Source organism: Oncorhynchus mykiss, chromosome 3 (genome assembly GCF_057628025.1).
Source record: "Oncorhynchus mykiss isolate SJ-2025 chromosome 3, ASM5762802v1, whole genome shotgun sequence".
Classification (NCBI taxonomy): domain Eukaryota; kingdom Metazoa; phylum Chordata; class Actinopteri; order Salmoniformes; family Salmonidae; genus Oncorhynchus; species Oncorhynchus mykiss.
Window position 1 is genome coordinate 70,234,605 of NC_143024.1, and position 15,486 is coordinate 70,250,090.

Here is a 15,486-nt window from a genome sequence, read left to right on the forward strand (position 1 = left end):
GACCACGACCAGGTGAATGTTTATTGATAGAGTAGAGACCATGTTGTGTGAGATTCTAGCTTGTAAAATAATGCATTGAGAGACCTTGGGCCAAATATGCTGTATATGAAGTTTTGTGCAGATCAGTCACTCAGCCAGCAGAGTAACGTTTTAAGTGTTTTTTTCCCACAAAATTCTAAATGCCGTCTTTGAGACAAATGTGTTCCTTATGAGTAGAGAGACCTATGTACCTATTTGACTCTAGGTCAAATGGGGCATGCCGTTGCATGAGAGCGTGTGATTCATGGGCCTTTACCATCATGCCAATTTGCACCCTCCTAGGCCATCTCACAGCAATTTGTATATTTCACCAAATCTTTGGAGAACCGGAATAATGAACATCAACAAATACAGTAGGGTGTCAACCAGCTTCGCTGCTTGAAACCCTAGCTAAATCTAAATATGTTGACCGGCCTGTATGTGTGGATTACTTACGTTTGTGAATCACCCACTTCCAGAGTCTCACTGAAGAATATGCCCTCACTTACAGTATACATATAATGCTTTCGGGAAAGTATTCACACCCCTTGACTTTTTCCACATTTTGTTATGTTACAGCCTTATTCTAAAATAGATTAAATTGTTTTTTCCCCCTCAATCTACACTCAAAAAAATATATAATGACAAAGCAAAAACAAGTTTTTAGAAAATTTTGTAAATGCATAATAGTTTTTTTACTGAAATATCACATTTACATATTATAAGTATTTAGACCCTTAACTCAGTACTTTGTTGAAGCACCTTTGACAGCGATTATAGCCTTGAGTCATCTTGGGTATGACGCTACAAGCTTGGTACATCTCTATTTGGGGAGTTTCGCCCATTCTTGTTTGCAGATTCTCTCAAGCTCTGTTGGGTTGGATGGGGAGCGTTGCTGCTCAGCTATTTTCTGGTCTCTCCAGAGATGTTCGATTGGGTTCAAATCCGGGCTCTGGCTGGGCCACTCAAGGACATTCAGAGACTTGTCCCGAAGCCACTACTGCGTTGTCTTGGCTGCGTGCTTAGTGTCGTTGTCCTGTTGGAAGGTGAACTTTCGCCCCCAGTCTGAGCGCTCTGGAGCAGGTTTTAATCAAGGGTCTCTCTGTACTTTGCTCTGTTCATCTTTCCCTCGATCCTGACAAGTCTCCCAGTCCCTGCCGCTGAAAAACATCCCCACAGCATGATGCTGCCACCACCATGCTTCACCGTAGGGATGGTGCCATGTTTCCTCCAGACGTGATGCTTGGCATTCAGGCCAAAGTGTTCAATCTTGGTTTCATCAGAGCAGAGAATCTTGTTTCTTATGGTCTGAGATTCCTTTAGGTCCCTTTTGGCAAACTCCAAGTGGTCTGTCATGTGCTTTTTCCTGAGGAGTGGCATCCGTCTGGCCACTCTACCATAAAGACCTGATTGGTGGAGTGCTGCAGAGATGGTTGTCCTTCTGGTAGGTTCTCCCATCTCCACAGAAGAACTCTGGAGCTCTGGCAGAGTGACCATCAGGTTCCTGGTCACCTCCCTGACCAAGGCCCTTCTCCACCGATTGCTCAATTTCTTGCTCCTAACTTCTTCCATTTAAGAATGATGGAGGCCACTGTGTTCTTGGGGACCTTCAATGCTGCAGAAATGTTTTGGTACTCTTTCCTAGATCTGTGCCTCGACACAATCCTGTCTCAGAGTTCTAGAACAATTCCTTCAACCTCATGGCTTAGTCTTTGCTCTGACATGCACTGTCAACTGTGGGAGCTTATTTAGACAGGTGTGTGCCTTTCAAAATCATGTCCAATCAATTGAATTTATCACAGGTGTACTCCAATCAAGTTGCCGAAACATCTCAAAGATGATAAATGGAAACAGGATGCATCTGAGCTCAATTTCGAGTCTCATAGCAAAGGGTCTGACTATTTATGTAAATAAAGTATTTATGTTTTTAAAAAATTATACATTTGCAAAAATGAAAAAAAAAACTGTTTTTGCTTTGCCATTATGGAGTGTTGTGTGTACATTGAGGATTTTTTTTATTTAATCATTTTAGAATAAGGCTGTAACATAACAACATGTGGGGAAAAATCAAGGCACCTGAATACTTTCCGAATGCACTCTACTTTCTTACTGTTCTTTGCATTACTGAAGCAATTTTATGATGCCGTACCACTTAATCACAGCTTTTACTTAGTCTTTCTTCTGCTTTTAAATCTTGCTTATATTCTGAATTACACTCAATTGCAATTCATAAATCTATTTAACTTGTGAAAAGAGTGCTTCAGGTAGCATTTACCCTTTATGTACAATTTCGTGTAGCTTCTTGTATATGTAGATTTGGTTCATAGGGGAATTGTTAATGTCTGACTATTTACTGTTTGTTTCCTGCATATGTTTCTATGTGGCTTGTATCAAGATTTTCCTTTTTTAGGACAATAAATGTCAATTGAATCTAATAATTTCTCTCTTGTATCTACAGGGCCTGAACAATATCATCCACATAGACTTTGACTACAAGAAGGAGTTCATCTACTGGATAGATTCTTCCAGACCCAGTGGACGGAGGATCAACAGAATGAGACTCAATGGGAGTGACCTTAAGGTACTGCTGCTAGGGGGTTCGTCAATGCCCCTGAATGCCCTTACCATATGCTACCTACCTTATGCCATTTTACCCCTGAGAGCTTGCTCCCATGCCCCATGCCCCATTTCCCTCTCACCATCCTCTCATGCCCAGCTGGCTTCTTTAATGTAGATGAGGATCATCCTGCAGTGCACACTGTGGTGTGAATGAACTTAGTTCACTCTTCAGTTGTGTCCCAATGGTACCCTATACCTTATATAGCACTGGTCAAAATGATGGGCCCGGGTCAAAAGTACTGCACGATAAAAGGAATAGAGTGTCATTTGGGATGCATAATTCAATGGATTTAGAGGTTGTAAATGTCATTGCTCCCAGTTGATAATTGATTAATTTCATCCTGTTTATAGGCAGGCATCATAATGGACTTGTATCATTCACTGAGACAGTAAACAGTGAGGGAACACTGTAATCAATGCCTATTAACAATACAACAATTAGCTGAACGCAACAGGTCTGTAACATAACAGCTTTTCTCTGGCTTAATCATGGAGGTCCGTTCAGGTCATGGGATTGGAGCCCAGAACACGCAGACGTCACAGGAACACCTGGTGGCTGCCCCGTCGCTCCCCGTTCTCTCAACTCATTAGAATTAGTGTGTGGGGGGCAGGAGGCTCATTCAGCTCAATTACACCCAGACTGTGTCCCAAATGATACTCTTGTTCCCTATGTAGTACACTACTTTTGAACAGGACTGATAGGGCTCTGGTCAAAAGGATGCCATTTTGGATACTGACCCAGTAGTCCTTGTTTTCCACACTGTCAACACCACCATGCCACCCTGCCACAGCTCAGAACCAGCTAAAGGGTTTGAGATAGATCTGTAGTTTTAGCATGGGGGTTAATTAAGAGAACAGTGACTAATGTGGTTGATAGTCTAGCAATAGCCTAACAATATGACTAATTTTATGCCGAAGACAGGGAGAAGGCAAAGCTGGGGATTTGTGCTTATGTACTACAAGGCAAGTTAATCCCCGTTAAATGAAGAGCATATGTTTCTTCTCTTTTCAGGCATGGAAAATTGTGATTTTTGATTTTCTTTTAGATATAGCAGTACCATATTTAGACTTACAGGAAAGGATGAGGGTTTTTCTACGTATATTAATGTTTTTTCTTTGGCATTGTTTGACAACGCAATTTAGACAATTATGTTATAAATAGACCCCTGGGTTATAGGTAATGTTATAACTAACCTTAACCTAACATTTTAATTAAGAAGTAGGCACATCTGTTGCTATGGGGTAATGATGTTAGGAACAATACAGGATGAATCCCAATAATTGTTTGCCAAAATAATAATTGCTTGCCAAATATGTAATTATCCTAGTTATAGGTAACAATACTTCGTATGAACTGCCTCCATTATTACACATATTATTTGTTAATTGTGGAAATAAATTAAGATATGCAAGATTTTTTGTTATATACAGTGGGGCAAAAAAGTATTTAGTCAGCCACCAATTGTGCAAGTTCTCCCACTTAAAAAGATAAGAGGCCTGTAATTTTCATCATAGGTACACTTCAACTATGACAGACAAAATGAGAAATACAAATCCAGAAAATCATTGTAGGATTTTTAATGAATTTATTTGCAAATTATGGTGGAAAATAAGTATTTGGTCACCCACAAACAAGCAAGATTTCTTCTTTAAGAGGCTCCTCTGTCAATCCACTCGTTACCTGTATTAATGGCACCTGTTTGAACTTGTTATCAGTATAAAAGACGCCTGTCCACAACCTCAAACAGTCACACTCCAAACTCCACTATGGCCAAGACCAAAGAGCTGTCAAAGGACACCAGAAACACAATTGTAGACCTGCACCAGGCTGGGAAGACTGAATCTGCAATAGGTAAGCAGATTGGCTTGAAGAAATCAACTGTGGGAGCAATTATTAGGAAATGGAAGACATACAAGACCACTGATAATCTCCCTCGATCTGGGGCTCCACGCAAGATCTCACCCCGTGGGGTCAAAATGATCACAAGAATGGTGAGCAAAAATCCCAGAACCACACGGGGGGACCTAGTGAATGACCTGCAGAGGACCAAAGTAACAAAGCCTACCATCAGTAACACACTACGCCGCCAGGGACTCAAATCCTGCAGTGCCAGACGTGTCCCTCTGCTTAAGCCAGTACATGTCCAGGCCCGTCTGAAGTTTGCTAGAGAGCATTTGGATGATCCAGAAGAAGATTGGGAGAATGTCAGATGAAACCAAAATATAACTTTTTGGTAAAAACTCAATTTGTGTTTGGAGGACAAAGAATGCTGAGTTGCATCCAAAGAACACCATATCTACTGTGAAGCATGGGGGTGGAATGATCCCAAACACACCGCCCGGGCAACGAAGGAGTGGGTTCGTAATAAGCATTTCAAGGTCCTGGAATGGCCTAGCCAGTCTCCAGATCTCAACCCCATAGAAAATCTTTGGAGGGAGTTGAAAGTCCGTGTTGCCCAACAACAGCCCCAAAACATCACTGCTCCAGAGGAGATCTGCATGGAGGAATGGGCCAAAATACCAGCAACAGTGTGTGAAAACCTTGTGAAGACTTACAGAAAATGTTTGACCTCTGTCATTGACAAACAAAGGGTATATAACAATTATTGAGATAAACTTTTGTTATTGACCGAATACTTATTTTCCACCATAATTTGCAAATAAATTCATTAAAAATCCTACAATGTGATTTTCTGGATTTTGTCTGTCATGGTTGAAGGGTACCTATGATGAAAATTACAGGCCTCTCTCATCTTTTTAAGTGGGAGAACTTGCACAATTGGTGGCTGACTAAATATTTTTGTTGCCCCACTGTATACAGTACCAGTCAAAAGTTTGGCAGAGACTTAAATAAGAGTCAGGTCATTTTTGATATGTCATCCAATTAAGCCAGGCAAGTCAGTTAAGAACATATCCTATTTACAATGCCAAACCCAGACGATGCTGGGCCAATTGTGCGCCGCCCTATGGGACTCCCAATCACGGCAGGATGTGATGCTGCCTGAATTCAAACCAGGGACTGCAGTGACGCAACTTGCACTGAGATGCAGTGCCGTAGACCACTGCACCACTCGGAGCCCAATAGCTGGCAGCTTCATTAAATAGTACCCGCAAAACACCAGTCTCAATGTCAACAGTGAAGAGGCGACTCCGGGATGCTGACCTTCTAGGCAGAGTTGCAAAGAAAAAGCCATATCTCAGACTGGCCAATAAAAAGAAAAGATTAAGATGGGCAAAAGAACACAGGCACTGGACATAAGAGCATCCCGGAGTCACCTCTTATCGTTGAGACTGGTGTTTTGCAGGTACTATTTAATGAAGCTGCCTGTTGAGGACTTGTGAGGTGTCTGTTTCTCAAACTAGACACTCTAATGTACTTGTTCTCTTGCTCAGTTGTGCACCGGGGCCTACCACTCTTTCTATTCTGGTTAGAGCCAGTTTGCGCTGTTCTGTGAAGGGAGTAGTACACAGCATTGTATGAGATCTTTAGTTTCTTGGCAATTTCTCACATGGAATAGCCTTCATTTCACAGAACAAGAATAGAAAGCTCTTTGTTTCTGGCCATTTTGAGCTTGTAATCGAACCCACAAATGCCAATGCTCCAGATACTCACCTAGTCTAAAGAAGGCTAATTTTCTAATGATCAATTAGCCTTTTAAAATTATATACTTGGATTAGCTAACAACGTGCCATTGGAACACAGAGTGATGGTTGCTGATAATGGGCCTCTGTACGCCTATGTAGATATTTCATTTTTCTTTTTAAATCTGCCGTTTCCAGCTACAATAATCATTTACAACATTGATGGGATGGCGTATCGCTGCAGAATGCTGTGGTAGCCCTGCTTTTTCAGTGTGACTTGAATTCTAAGTAAATCACACAGTGTCACCAGCAAAGCACCTCCACACCATCACAACTCCTCCTCCATGCTTCACGGTGGGAACCACACATTCAGATATCATCCATCCACCTACTCTGTGTCTCACAAAGACACGGTGGCTGAAACCAAAAATCTCAAATTTGTATTCATCAGACCAAAGGACAGATTTCCACCGGTCCAATGTCCATTGCTTGTGTTTCTTGGCCCAAGCAAGTCTCTTCTTATTGGTGTCCTGTAGGAGTGGTTTCTTTGCAGCTAATCGACCATGAATGTGACATGGTGAGGTGGACCCTGGATCAGAGAAGAGACCAGACGAGGAGTCAGTGGTTAAGGATAAACATAATACTTTACTCGCAGGATCACAGTACACTTAACAAACAACAAACACTAAATCTCAAAAACTCACTCAGGAAACGACCACACACGGTAAAAAAAAATTGAGCCCTGCAAAGGACAACAGAAAACACACCTCTTTTAACAGGGAAATCATAATGAGTAAATAGGACACACCTGAGTTTTGTTAATGTCTCTGCTGCCCTCTGGTGACTGGTGGAACCATGACAATGAAGGGCTGATTCACGCAGTCTCCTCTGAACAGTTGATTTTGAGATGTCCCTTATTTGAACTCTGTGAAGCATTTATTTGGGCTTCAATTTCTGAGGCTGGTAACTGTAATGAACTTATCCTCTGCAGCACAGGTAACTCTGAGTCTTCCTTTCCTGTGGTAGTCCTCATGAGAGCCAGTTTCATCATAGCGCTTGGTTGTTTTTGCAACTGCACTTGAAGAAACTTTCAAGTTTTTGAAATATTCCTCATTGACTGACCTTCATGTCTTAAAGTAATGATGGACTGTTGTTTCTCTTTGCTTATTTGAGCTGTTCTTGCCATAATATGGTCTTGGTCTTTTACCAAATAAGGCTATCTTCTGTATACCACCCCTATCTTGTCACAACAACACTGATTGGATGAAACGCATTAAGAAGGAAAGAAATTCCACAAATTAACTTCTAACGAGGCACACCTTTTAATTCATATGCATTCCAGGTGACTACCTCAGGAAGCTGGTTGAGATAATGCCAAGAGTGTGCAAAGCTGTCAAGGCTAAGGGTGGCTACTTTGATTTGTTTAACACTTTTTTTGTTACTACATGATTCCATTTGTGTAATTTCATAGTTTTGATGCCTTCACTATTATTCTGCAATGTAGAAAATAGCTAAACATAAAGAAAAACCCTTGAATGAGTAGGTGTGTCCAAACTTGACTGGTACTGTATATATTTTTTAAAATAACTGTTTACACTTGAGGTGAGGGTGTTGGAAATTATTTTGTCAGTTTATCTGCTACTGTTGTGTGGTATGGGTCCCAATAAAGGATGGGTCCCAATATCCGAAAGGCCCTAAGATAGAGGTGGACAGGGATGGTCTGCCAGACAATCCAACTTTGGATGGAGGGAGGTTTTATCGGGTGGAATAGTGGAGAACAATTGGAGGTTTACTCAGTAGCAATGCAAATACTATGCTACCGCTACAGTATATGGACACTCAATCATTATGGTAATTTGTTATGGTAAGTTTACAAACATATATTATGATAAATATAATTGACACTTGTATCTCATTATGGTAAATGGTGAAATAATTATAGCCAGTTGTAATTGTACAATTTTAGATTAGGTTTTGTGGAATAAGATTTGAGGTGGGCAAAATATACTTCTTCCATGGTTAAAGAAACTCAAAAGGGTTGATGACATTAATTAACAATAATTTTGATCCAAATTAGCAAATTGTTTAAACAGATCTGCAAGGTAGATGGATTATTTTAAATATGTTATTGGACCATAAACAGATTTGTACATTTAATTGAAGCCTATTGGCTGACAGCTTAATTTTAACCAGGACGAAAACATTTATAGCTGACTTTTTCCTATAGAATCTACCGTTTTTACAGCAGATCCCCTTATTGTGTTGGACACTTTTAAATGTGCTATGCAATTCAATACTGATCTTTTAAAACAAAAGCAATTTAGGTCAAAATAATTCATATTAACAAAGGAAATAGAGGGACCAATAGAGGGACCAACAGTACAGTGGATAGCAATAAAAACGGTACAATAGAGGCATAGAATACGTTAGAGGAAAAACTAAAAGAAATGGAGGAACTTATTTAAGAAAGATTAATATATTATAAAAATATAGCAAACTGTATGGACTATAGGGAAAAGTGCATCAAATTCCTTTTTAATATTCAACATAGAAATTCTACCCAAAAACATTTTTGGGATTAATTTCTTGATGCAATTAAAGCTTTAAGTCGGGGAAAACTCCAGGGCTTGATGGCATACCAGTTAAGGTACATCAAACTGTTGTTTAATGTACTCAGAGGACTGATATTAGCATGTTTTAACCACTCCTATAATAATTGTAGATTATCAGATCATCAACAAGGTCTGATTTCATTATTACTGAAACAGGACACAAGTAGTAAATGTAAAGATCCAGCCCATTTAAAGAAAATGTAGGCCCTTTACACTTCAGTGTTGTGATGCAAAATGCATAGCGCATAGTAGTAAACAGGTATTGTCGGATATTATTCATCCTAATCAGACAGTTTTTTTACATGGACAATGCATTGGAGATAAAATAAGGACAAGTACTGGAAACAATAGAACACTAAGAAAAATCTGGGAAACCAGGCCTGGTATTCATAGCTGACTTTGAAAAGGCTTTTGAATAAGTACGACTGGAATTGATATATGAATGCCTGGAATATTTACATGTTGGGGAATCTGTGATACAATGGGTTAAAGTTGTGTATCCTTACCCCAGGTGTAAAATATTAAATAATGGCTACTTCTCAGAAAGTAGTAAACTGTTAAGAGAAGTAAAACAAGGTTGTCCACTATCGGCATATCTATTTATTACGGCCATCGATATGTTAGCTATTAAAATCAAATCCAACAATAATATTAAGGGGTTAGAAATCCCAGAGCTTAAAAAGAAAGGCGTCATGGTACGCTGATGATTCATGTTTTCTTTTAAATCCACAATTTGGATCCCTCCACAGCCTCATAGAAGATCTAGATAATTTTTCCAACCTCTTTGGATTACAACCAAATTGTGATGTGTACTATACACAGGCAGTGCCAGTACAGGTAGATGAGGAAAAGGAGGTAGCCGGCAGCAGCAAGTCGAGACAGAAATTCGTTTAGACAAAGATGACAGCTAGCAGCGATCAACCAGCCAGCCAGCCAACAGTGGCTTTTATTCCACATGTCACAAATAAACCAACTTGTACATTATTTAATTTGCCCTAAGTTTCTACACACTGGACTGAAAATCACTATAGACCCCACCAACCAGGGATTCTGTAATTCTGTCATGATAGAATGTGCACACTGTGAAGGTGATTGTGATGCATTTAGGAGGAGTGTTTACACTTCCTCCAGGCTGCAGGAATGCTCAAGGGGAGATGTGGCATTTGACATAAATGTGAGGATGGTTCTTCTAGCCCACGAACTTGGACTTGGTTATGCTGTACTTATGCTATCTGGACTGGTCTTGTCCATTCCATGTCAACAGACAAAATCCCTAATCGCGGTAGATGCTCATCATCTTGGTGCTGGTACCAGCGAACCCTAGAAAATGGTGAAGATCCACCCAGTCACAAAAACCATGGAGGCCATACTTTTTTGAATAGAGAGGTTGCACAGAAAATGGTACCTCTATATCATAGGATGTCAACTGATAACCTTCTCAAAAGAATGCAGCACGGAGGATCCCAGAATGCAAATGAATGTCTGAACTCTGTAATATGGTCGCAATGCCCCAAAACTGTCTTCGTGGGCAAAAAAAGCAGACAAATTGTGGCTTGACAGCACTTTTGTGACACTGGAAGCAATCAGAGAGGAGGATGTGAGGCATGTTGTGAGAGATGATGCTGCTTCAACAGAGTGTGCCAAGCGTAGGCGCAGGTCCAAAGACAAAGTCAAGAAAGTAAAGCAGCACCAGCAACAACTCAGGGGGCCTTACATATGGGGCAGGCATAGCTGATTAATGTTCTGTACATTTCAACAGCCATACAAAATCCTTGTAAGTGACAAGTTGAGCAAAGTGATATGAGAATTTGCTCAAAACTGTATATTTGCCCAACAGACCAGTATACAAAGCATATGCTCTATTGCTTGAAACAAATGTATTAAACGTACTAATGTATTTGTAAAAGGTATATTTTATGTTTGTCAGTTTAGAAGTGATATAGGAATAAGAGTTGAATTAATGTGACATAAATGGTCATATTTATGGAAAGTACATTTTAATTGCATTAGCCTATCTTTATCGGCCATTTTCTCAAAATGACACTCAAAGCGCCAATTAATTTTTCTCAGTCTTCCAAGGACGTACATTCACATTATTCCACACACAGGTTCATAGGTCTTATAGTCAGACTTTTACAGAGGCTTTTTTTTATATCTTGTGTCGTTTTGATTTTAAGTGTCATTTTATCTGTAAATATATGCAAAATATGCATTTGTCATACATGTGAATAGGGTTTTTAAATAATTCCATGAAAATACAATATTTTGATAAACTGATCTGTAAAAGTCTGACCATTTGAGTGTCTTATCACAATAAAAACAAATCTATCCAAACTGGTTCTCTAGCAGACTGGTAAGAATGTCTCACCTCATGTTCAAGACTATACAAAGACTCTACCGTTTTTCGGTTATTTGAAAATGAAATAATCTCCAAAATATCACTTTTTAAAACAAGACAGAGGAAGTTAGTAGTTTAACCTACCAGAAAATACCAAACAAATATTACAACAAATATGGTTATACTCAAACATACGAATTGATAAAAAAAAACATTGTTTTGGAATATTGTTTTTTTTTAATCAATTAGTATATTTGAGTTTAACCATAATATTTGTTGTAATATTTGTTCTGTCTTTTCTGTTAGGTTAAACAACCAACTTTCTCTGTCTTGTTTTAAACATTGCTCTGGCAATTTCCTTTCTTTTCGGCGTCAGACCAATGCCTACTTCTCACTTAAATTTTGTTTTGTTTTTAATTATATTGTGCTGACAGAACATCCTAGATCTTACCTACCTTTCCAAGGTCTTACCTACCTTTCCAAGCCCTTAGCAAGCCTCCAGCGTGTGCTCCTATGGTCGTTGACTCTGTTCCAACAGGATGTTAAAGCATAATTAAAGGTAATCGGAGGCACAAGAGGTGATTTGTAGTCAGAATACATGTCAGAGCCAAAGGCAGCGCCTCCAGTGAGATCCACATAATAATGGAGCCAGCCCACCTAAATGTAAGACAGAGAACACCATTATGTTGGCTCAGATATGTTTGAAATACTTAACATCTTTTATCTTGATGGTGATTATAGTTCTGTGCTCATTGTCTGTAGTCAGCAGGTGTGAATTGATTCATGTGTGGGTGGTTGAAATACTGAGAAACCTCTCTCTGAAGACCATTCAGAGGATAAAGGGTGTTTCACATAAAGGCAATTCTATGCCATTAAAGAACCATCAGAGGCATCCATGTTGTGGTGTACTTTCAAAATGGTAAACAAGCACAAACAACACTTTCTTGTTGGGAGGTAAAGAGTTTCCAGGATTAAAGGTGATCAAATATGTTGTGTGGATTCATCAGATTAGTGTGTTTTCTTGACATTTCACATGAGTTAACCTTCATTTTCACACGAAGCAGTCTTTTAAACGTCCTGAACAGTCATTCTGAAAAGTACTTTTTCTCTCATCTCTAACTACCAGGAAGTTTGAAAAGACAGGCTGAGTGGGCGGGGAGCTTATATTCATGAGCTCACCTTGACTGACAGCTCTTTGAAATGCCTATGTCAAGCAACTTGGATGCAGTGACCAATGTTGCAGTAAAATCATCTCAAGCTAATTTGGTGATACACAAAGTTACTCAAACAACATTGAAATTGCATCAATGATACAGTGCCTTGCGAAAGTATTCGGCCCCCTTGAACTTTGCGACCTTTTGCCACATTTCAGGCTTCAAACATAAAGATATAAAACTGTATTTTTTTGTGAAGAATCAACAACAAGTTGGACACAATCATGAAGTGGAACGATATTTATTGGATATTTCAAACTTTTTTAACAAATCAAAAACTGAAAAATTGGGCGTGCAAAATTATTCAGCCCCTTTACTTTCAGTGCAGCAAACTCTCTCCAGAAGTTCAGTGAGGATCTCTGAATGATCCAATGTTGACCTAAATGACTAATGAGGATAAATACAATCCACCTGTGTGTAATCAAGTCTCCATATAAATGCACCTGCACTGTGATAGTCTCAGAGGTCCGTTAAAAGCGCAGAGAGCATCATGAAGAACAAGGAACACACCAGGCAGGTCCGAGATACTGTTGTGAAGAAGTTTAAAGCCGGATTTGGATACAAAAAGATTTCCCAAGCTTTAAACATCCCAAGGAGCACTGTGCAAGCGATAATATTGAAATGGAAGGAGTATCAGACCACTGCAAATCTACCAAGACCTGGCCGTCCCTCTAAACTTTCAGCTCATACAAGGAGAAGACTGATCAGAGATGCAGCCAACAGGCCCATGATCACTCTGGATGAACTGCAGAGATCTACAGCTGAGGTGGGAGACTCTGTCCATAGGACAACAATCAGTCGTATATTGCACAAATCTGGCCTTTATGGAAGAGTGGCAAGAAGAAAGCCATTTCTTAAAGATATCCATAAAAAGTGTCATTTAAAGTTTGCCACAAGCCACCTGGGAGACACATCAAACATGTGGAAGAAGGTGCTCTGGTCAGATGAAACCAAAATTGAACTTTTTGGCAACAATGCAAGACGTTATGTTTGGCGTAAAAGCAACACAGCTCATCACCCCGAACACACCATCCCCACTGTCAAACATGGTGGTGACAGCATCATGGTTTGGGCCTGCTTTTCTTCAGCAGGGACAGGGAAGATGGTTAAAATTGATGGGAAGATGGATGGAGCCAAATACAGGACCATTCTGGAAGAAAACCTGATGGAGTCTGCAAAAGACCTGAGACTGGGACGGAGATTTGTCTTCCAACAAGACAATGATCCAAAACATAAAGCAAAATCTACAATGGAATGGTTAAAAAATAAACATATCCAGGTGTTAGAATGGCCAAGTCAAAGTCCAGACCTGAATCCAATCGAGAATCTGTGGAAAGAACTGAAAACTGCTGTTCACAAATGCTCTCCATCCAACCTCACTGAGCTCGAGCTGTTTTGCAAGGAGGAATGGGAACAAAATTCAGTCTCTCGATGTGCAAAACTGATAGAGACATACCCCAAGTGACTTACAGCTGTAATCGCAGCAAAAGGTGGCGCTACAAAGTATTAACTTAAGGGGGCTGAATAATTTTGCACGCCCAATTTTTCAGTTTTTGATTTGTTAAAAAAGTTTGAAATATCCAATAAATGTCGTTCCACTTCATGATTGTGTCCCACTTGTTGTTGATTCTTCACAAAAAAATACAGTTTTATATCTTTATGTTTGAAGCCTGAAATGTGGCAAAAGGTCGCAAAGTTCAAGGGGGCCGAATACTTTCGCAAGGCACCAAGGCACTGTATATATATATATATATATATATATATATATATATATATATATATATATATATATATGTGTGTGTGTATGTGTACATATATATATTTTTATATATATATATATTTTTATATATATATATATATATATATATATATATATATATATATATATATATATATATATATATATATATATATATATAAAAAAAATCATACACTGTGATTTTCTGGATTTTTTTTCTAATTTTGTCTGTCATATGTACATATGTCATATGTACCTATGATGAAAATTACAGGCCTCTGTCATCTTTTTTTAAGTGGGAGAACTAAATACTTTGTGTATGTATGTATGTTTGTGTGTTTGTATGTTTTTATATACAGTGCATTCAGAAAGTATCCAGACCCCTTCACTTTTTCCACATTTTGTTACGTTACAGCCTTTTCTAAAATTGATTACATAGTTTTATCCCCTCATCAATCTACACACAATAGCCCATAATGACAAAGCAAAACAGTTACTCCTATTCTTCTCTGTAGATCCTCTCAAGCTCTGTCGGGTTGGATGGGGAGTGTCGCTGCACAGTTATTTTTAGGTCTCTTCAGTGATGTTTGATCGGGTTCAAGGCCAGGCTCTGGCTGGGCCGCTCAAGGACATTCAGAGACTTTTCCCGAAGCCACTCCTGCATTGTCTTGGCCATGTGCTTAGGGTTGTTGTCCTGTTGGAAGGTGAACCTTTGCCCCATTCTGAGGTCCTGAGCGCTCTGGAGCAGGTTTTCATCAAGGATGTCTCTGTACTTTGCTGAGTTCAACTTTCCCTCGATCCTGACTAGTTTCCCATTTCCTGTCGCTAAAAAACATCCCCACAGCATGATGCTGCCATCAGCATGTTTGACCATAGGGATGGTATTTGCCAGATGTTGAGCGGTGCCTGGTTTCCTCCAGATGTGTTTCTCATGGTCTGAGAGTCCTTTAGGTGTCGCCATTAGTCTTGGTGGTTCCAAAGTTCTTCCATTTAAGAATGATGGAGGCCACTGTGTCCTTGGGGACCTTCAATGCTGCAGATATTTTTTGGTACTCTTCCCCATGTCTGTGCCTTGACACAGTCCTATCTCAGAGCTCTACAGACAATTCCTTCGACCTCATGGCTTGGTTTTGGCTCTGGCATGCACTGTCAACTGTATGACCTTATATAGACAGGTGTGTGCCTTTTTCAAATCATGTCCAATCAATTTACCACATGTAGACTCCAATGAAGTTGTAGACACATCTCAAGGATGAATTTCGAGTCTCATAGGAAAGGATCTGAATACTTATGTAAAATAGATATTTCTGTTAAAAATGTTGTATTCATTTGCTAAAATGTCTAAACTGTTTTTGCTTTGTCATT

The 15,486-nt window shown here is 39.5% G+C and overlaps 1 protein-coding gene across 1 annotated transcript in view; it reads left to right on the plus strand.

Annotated features, from left to right (window-relative positions):
* The window catches only part of LOC110504354 (low-density lipoprotein receptor-related protein 1B), a 422,565-nt gene that overhangs the window by 351,070 nt on the left and 56,009 nt on the right, over positions 1–15,486 (plus strand). The window contains exon 58 of the mRNA XM_036965026.2: positions 2,477–2,599. Coding sequence (XP_036820921.2) covers positions 2,477–2,599 — 123 coding nt within the window. The remainder of the gene's footprint in view (positions 1–2,476; positions 2,600–15,486) is intronic.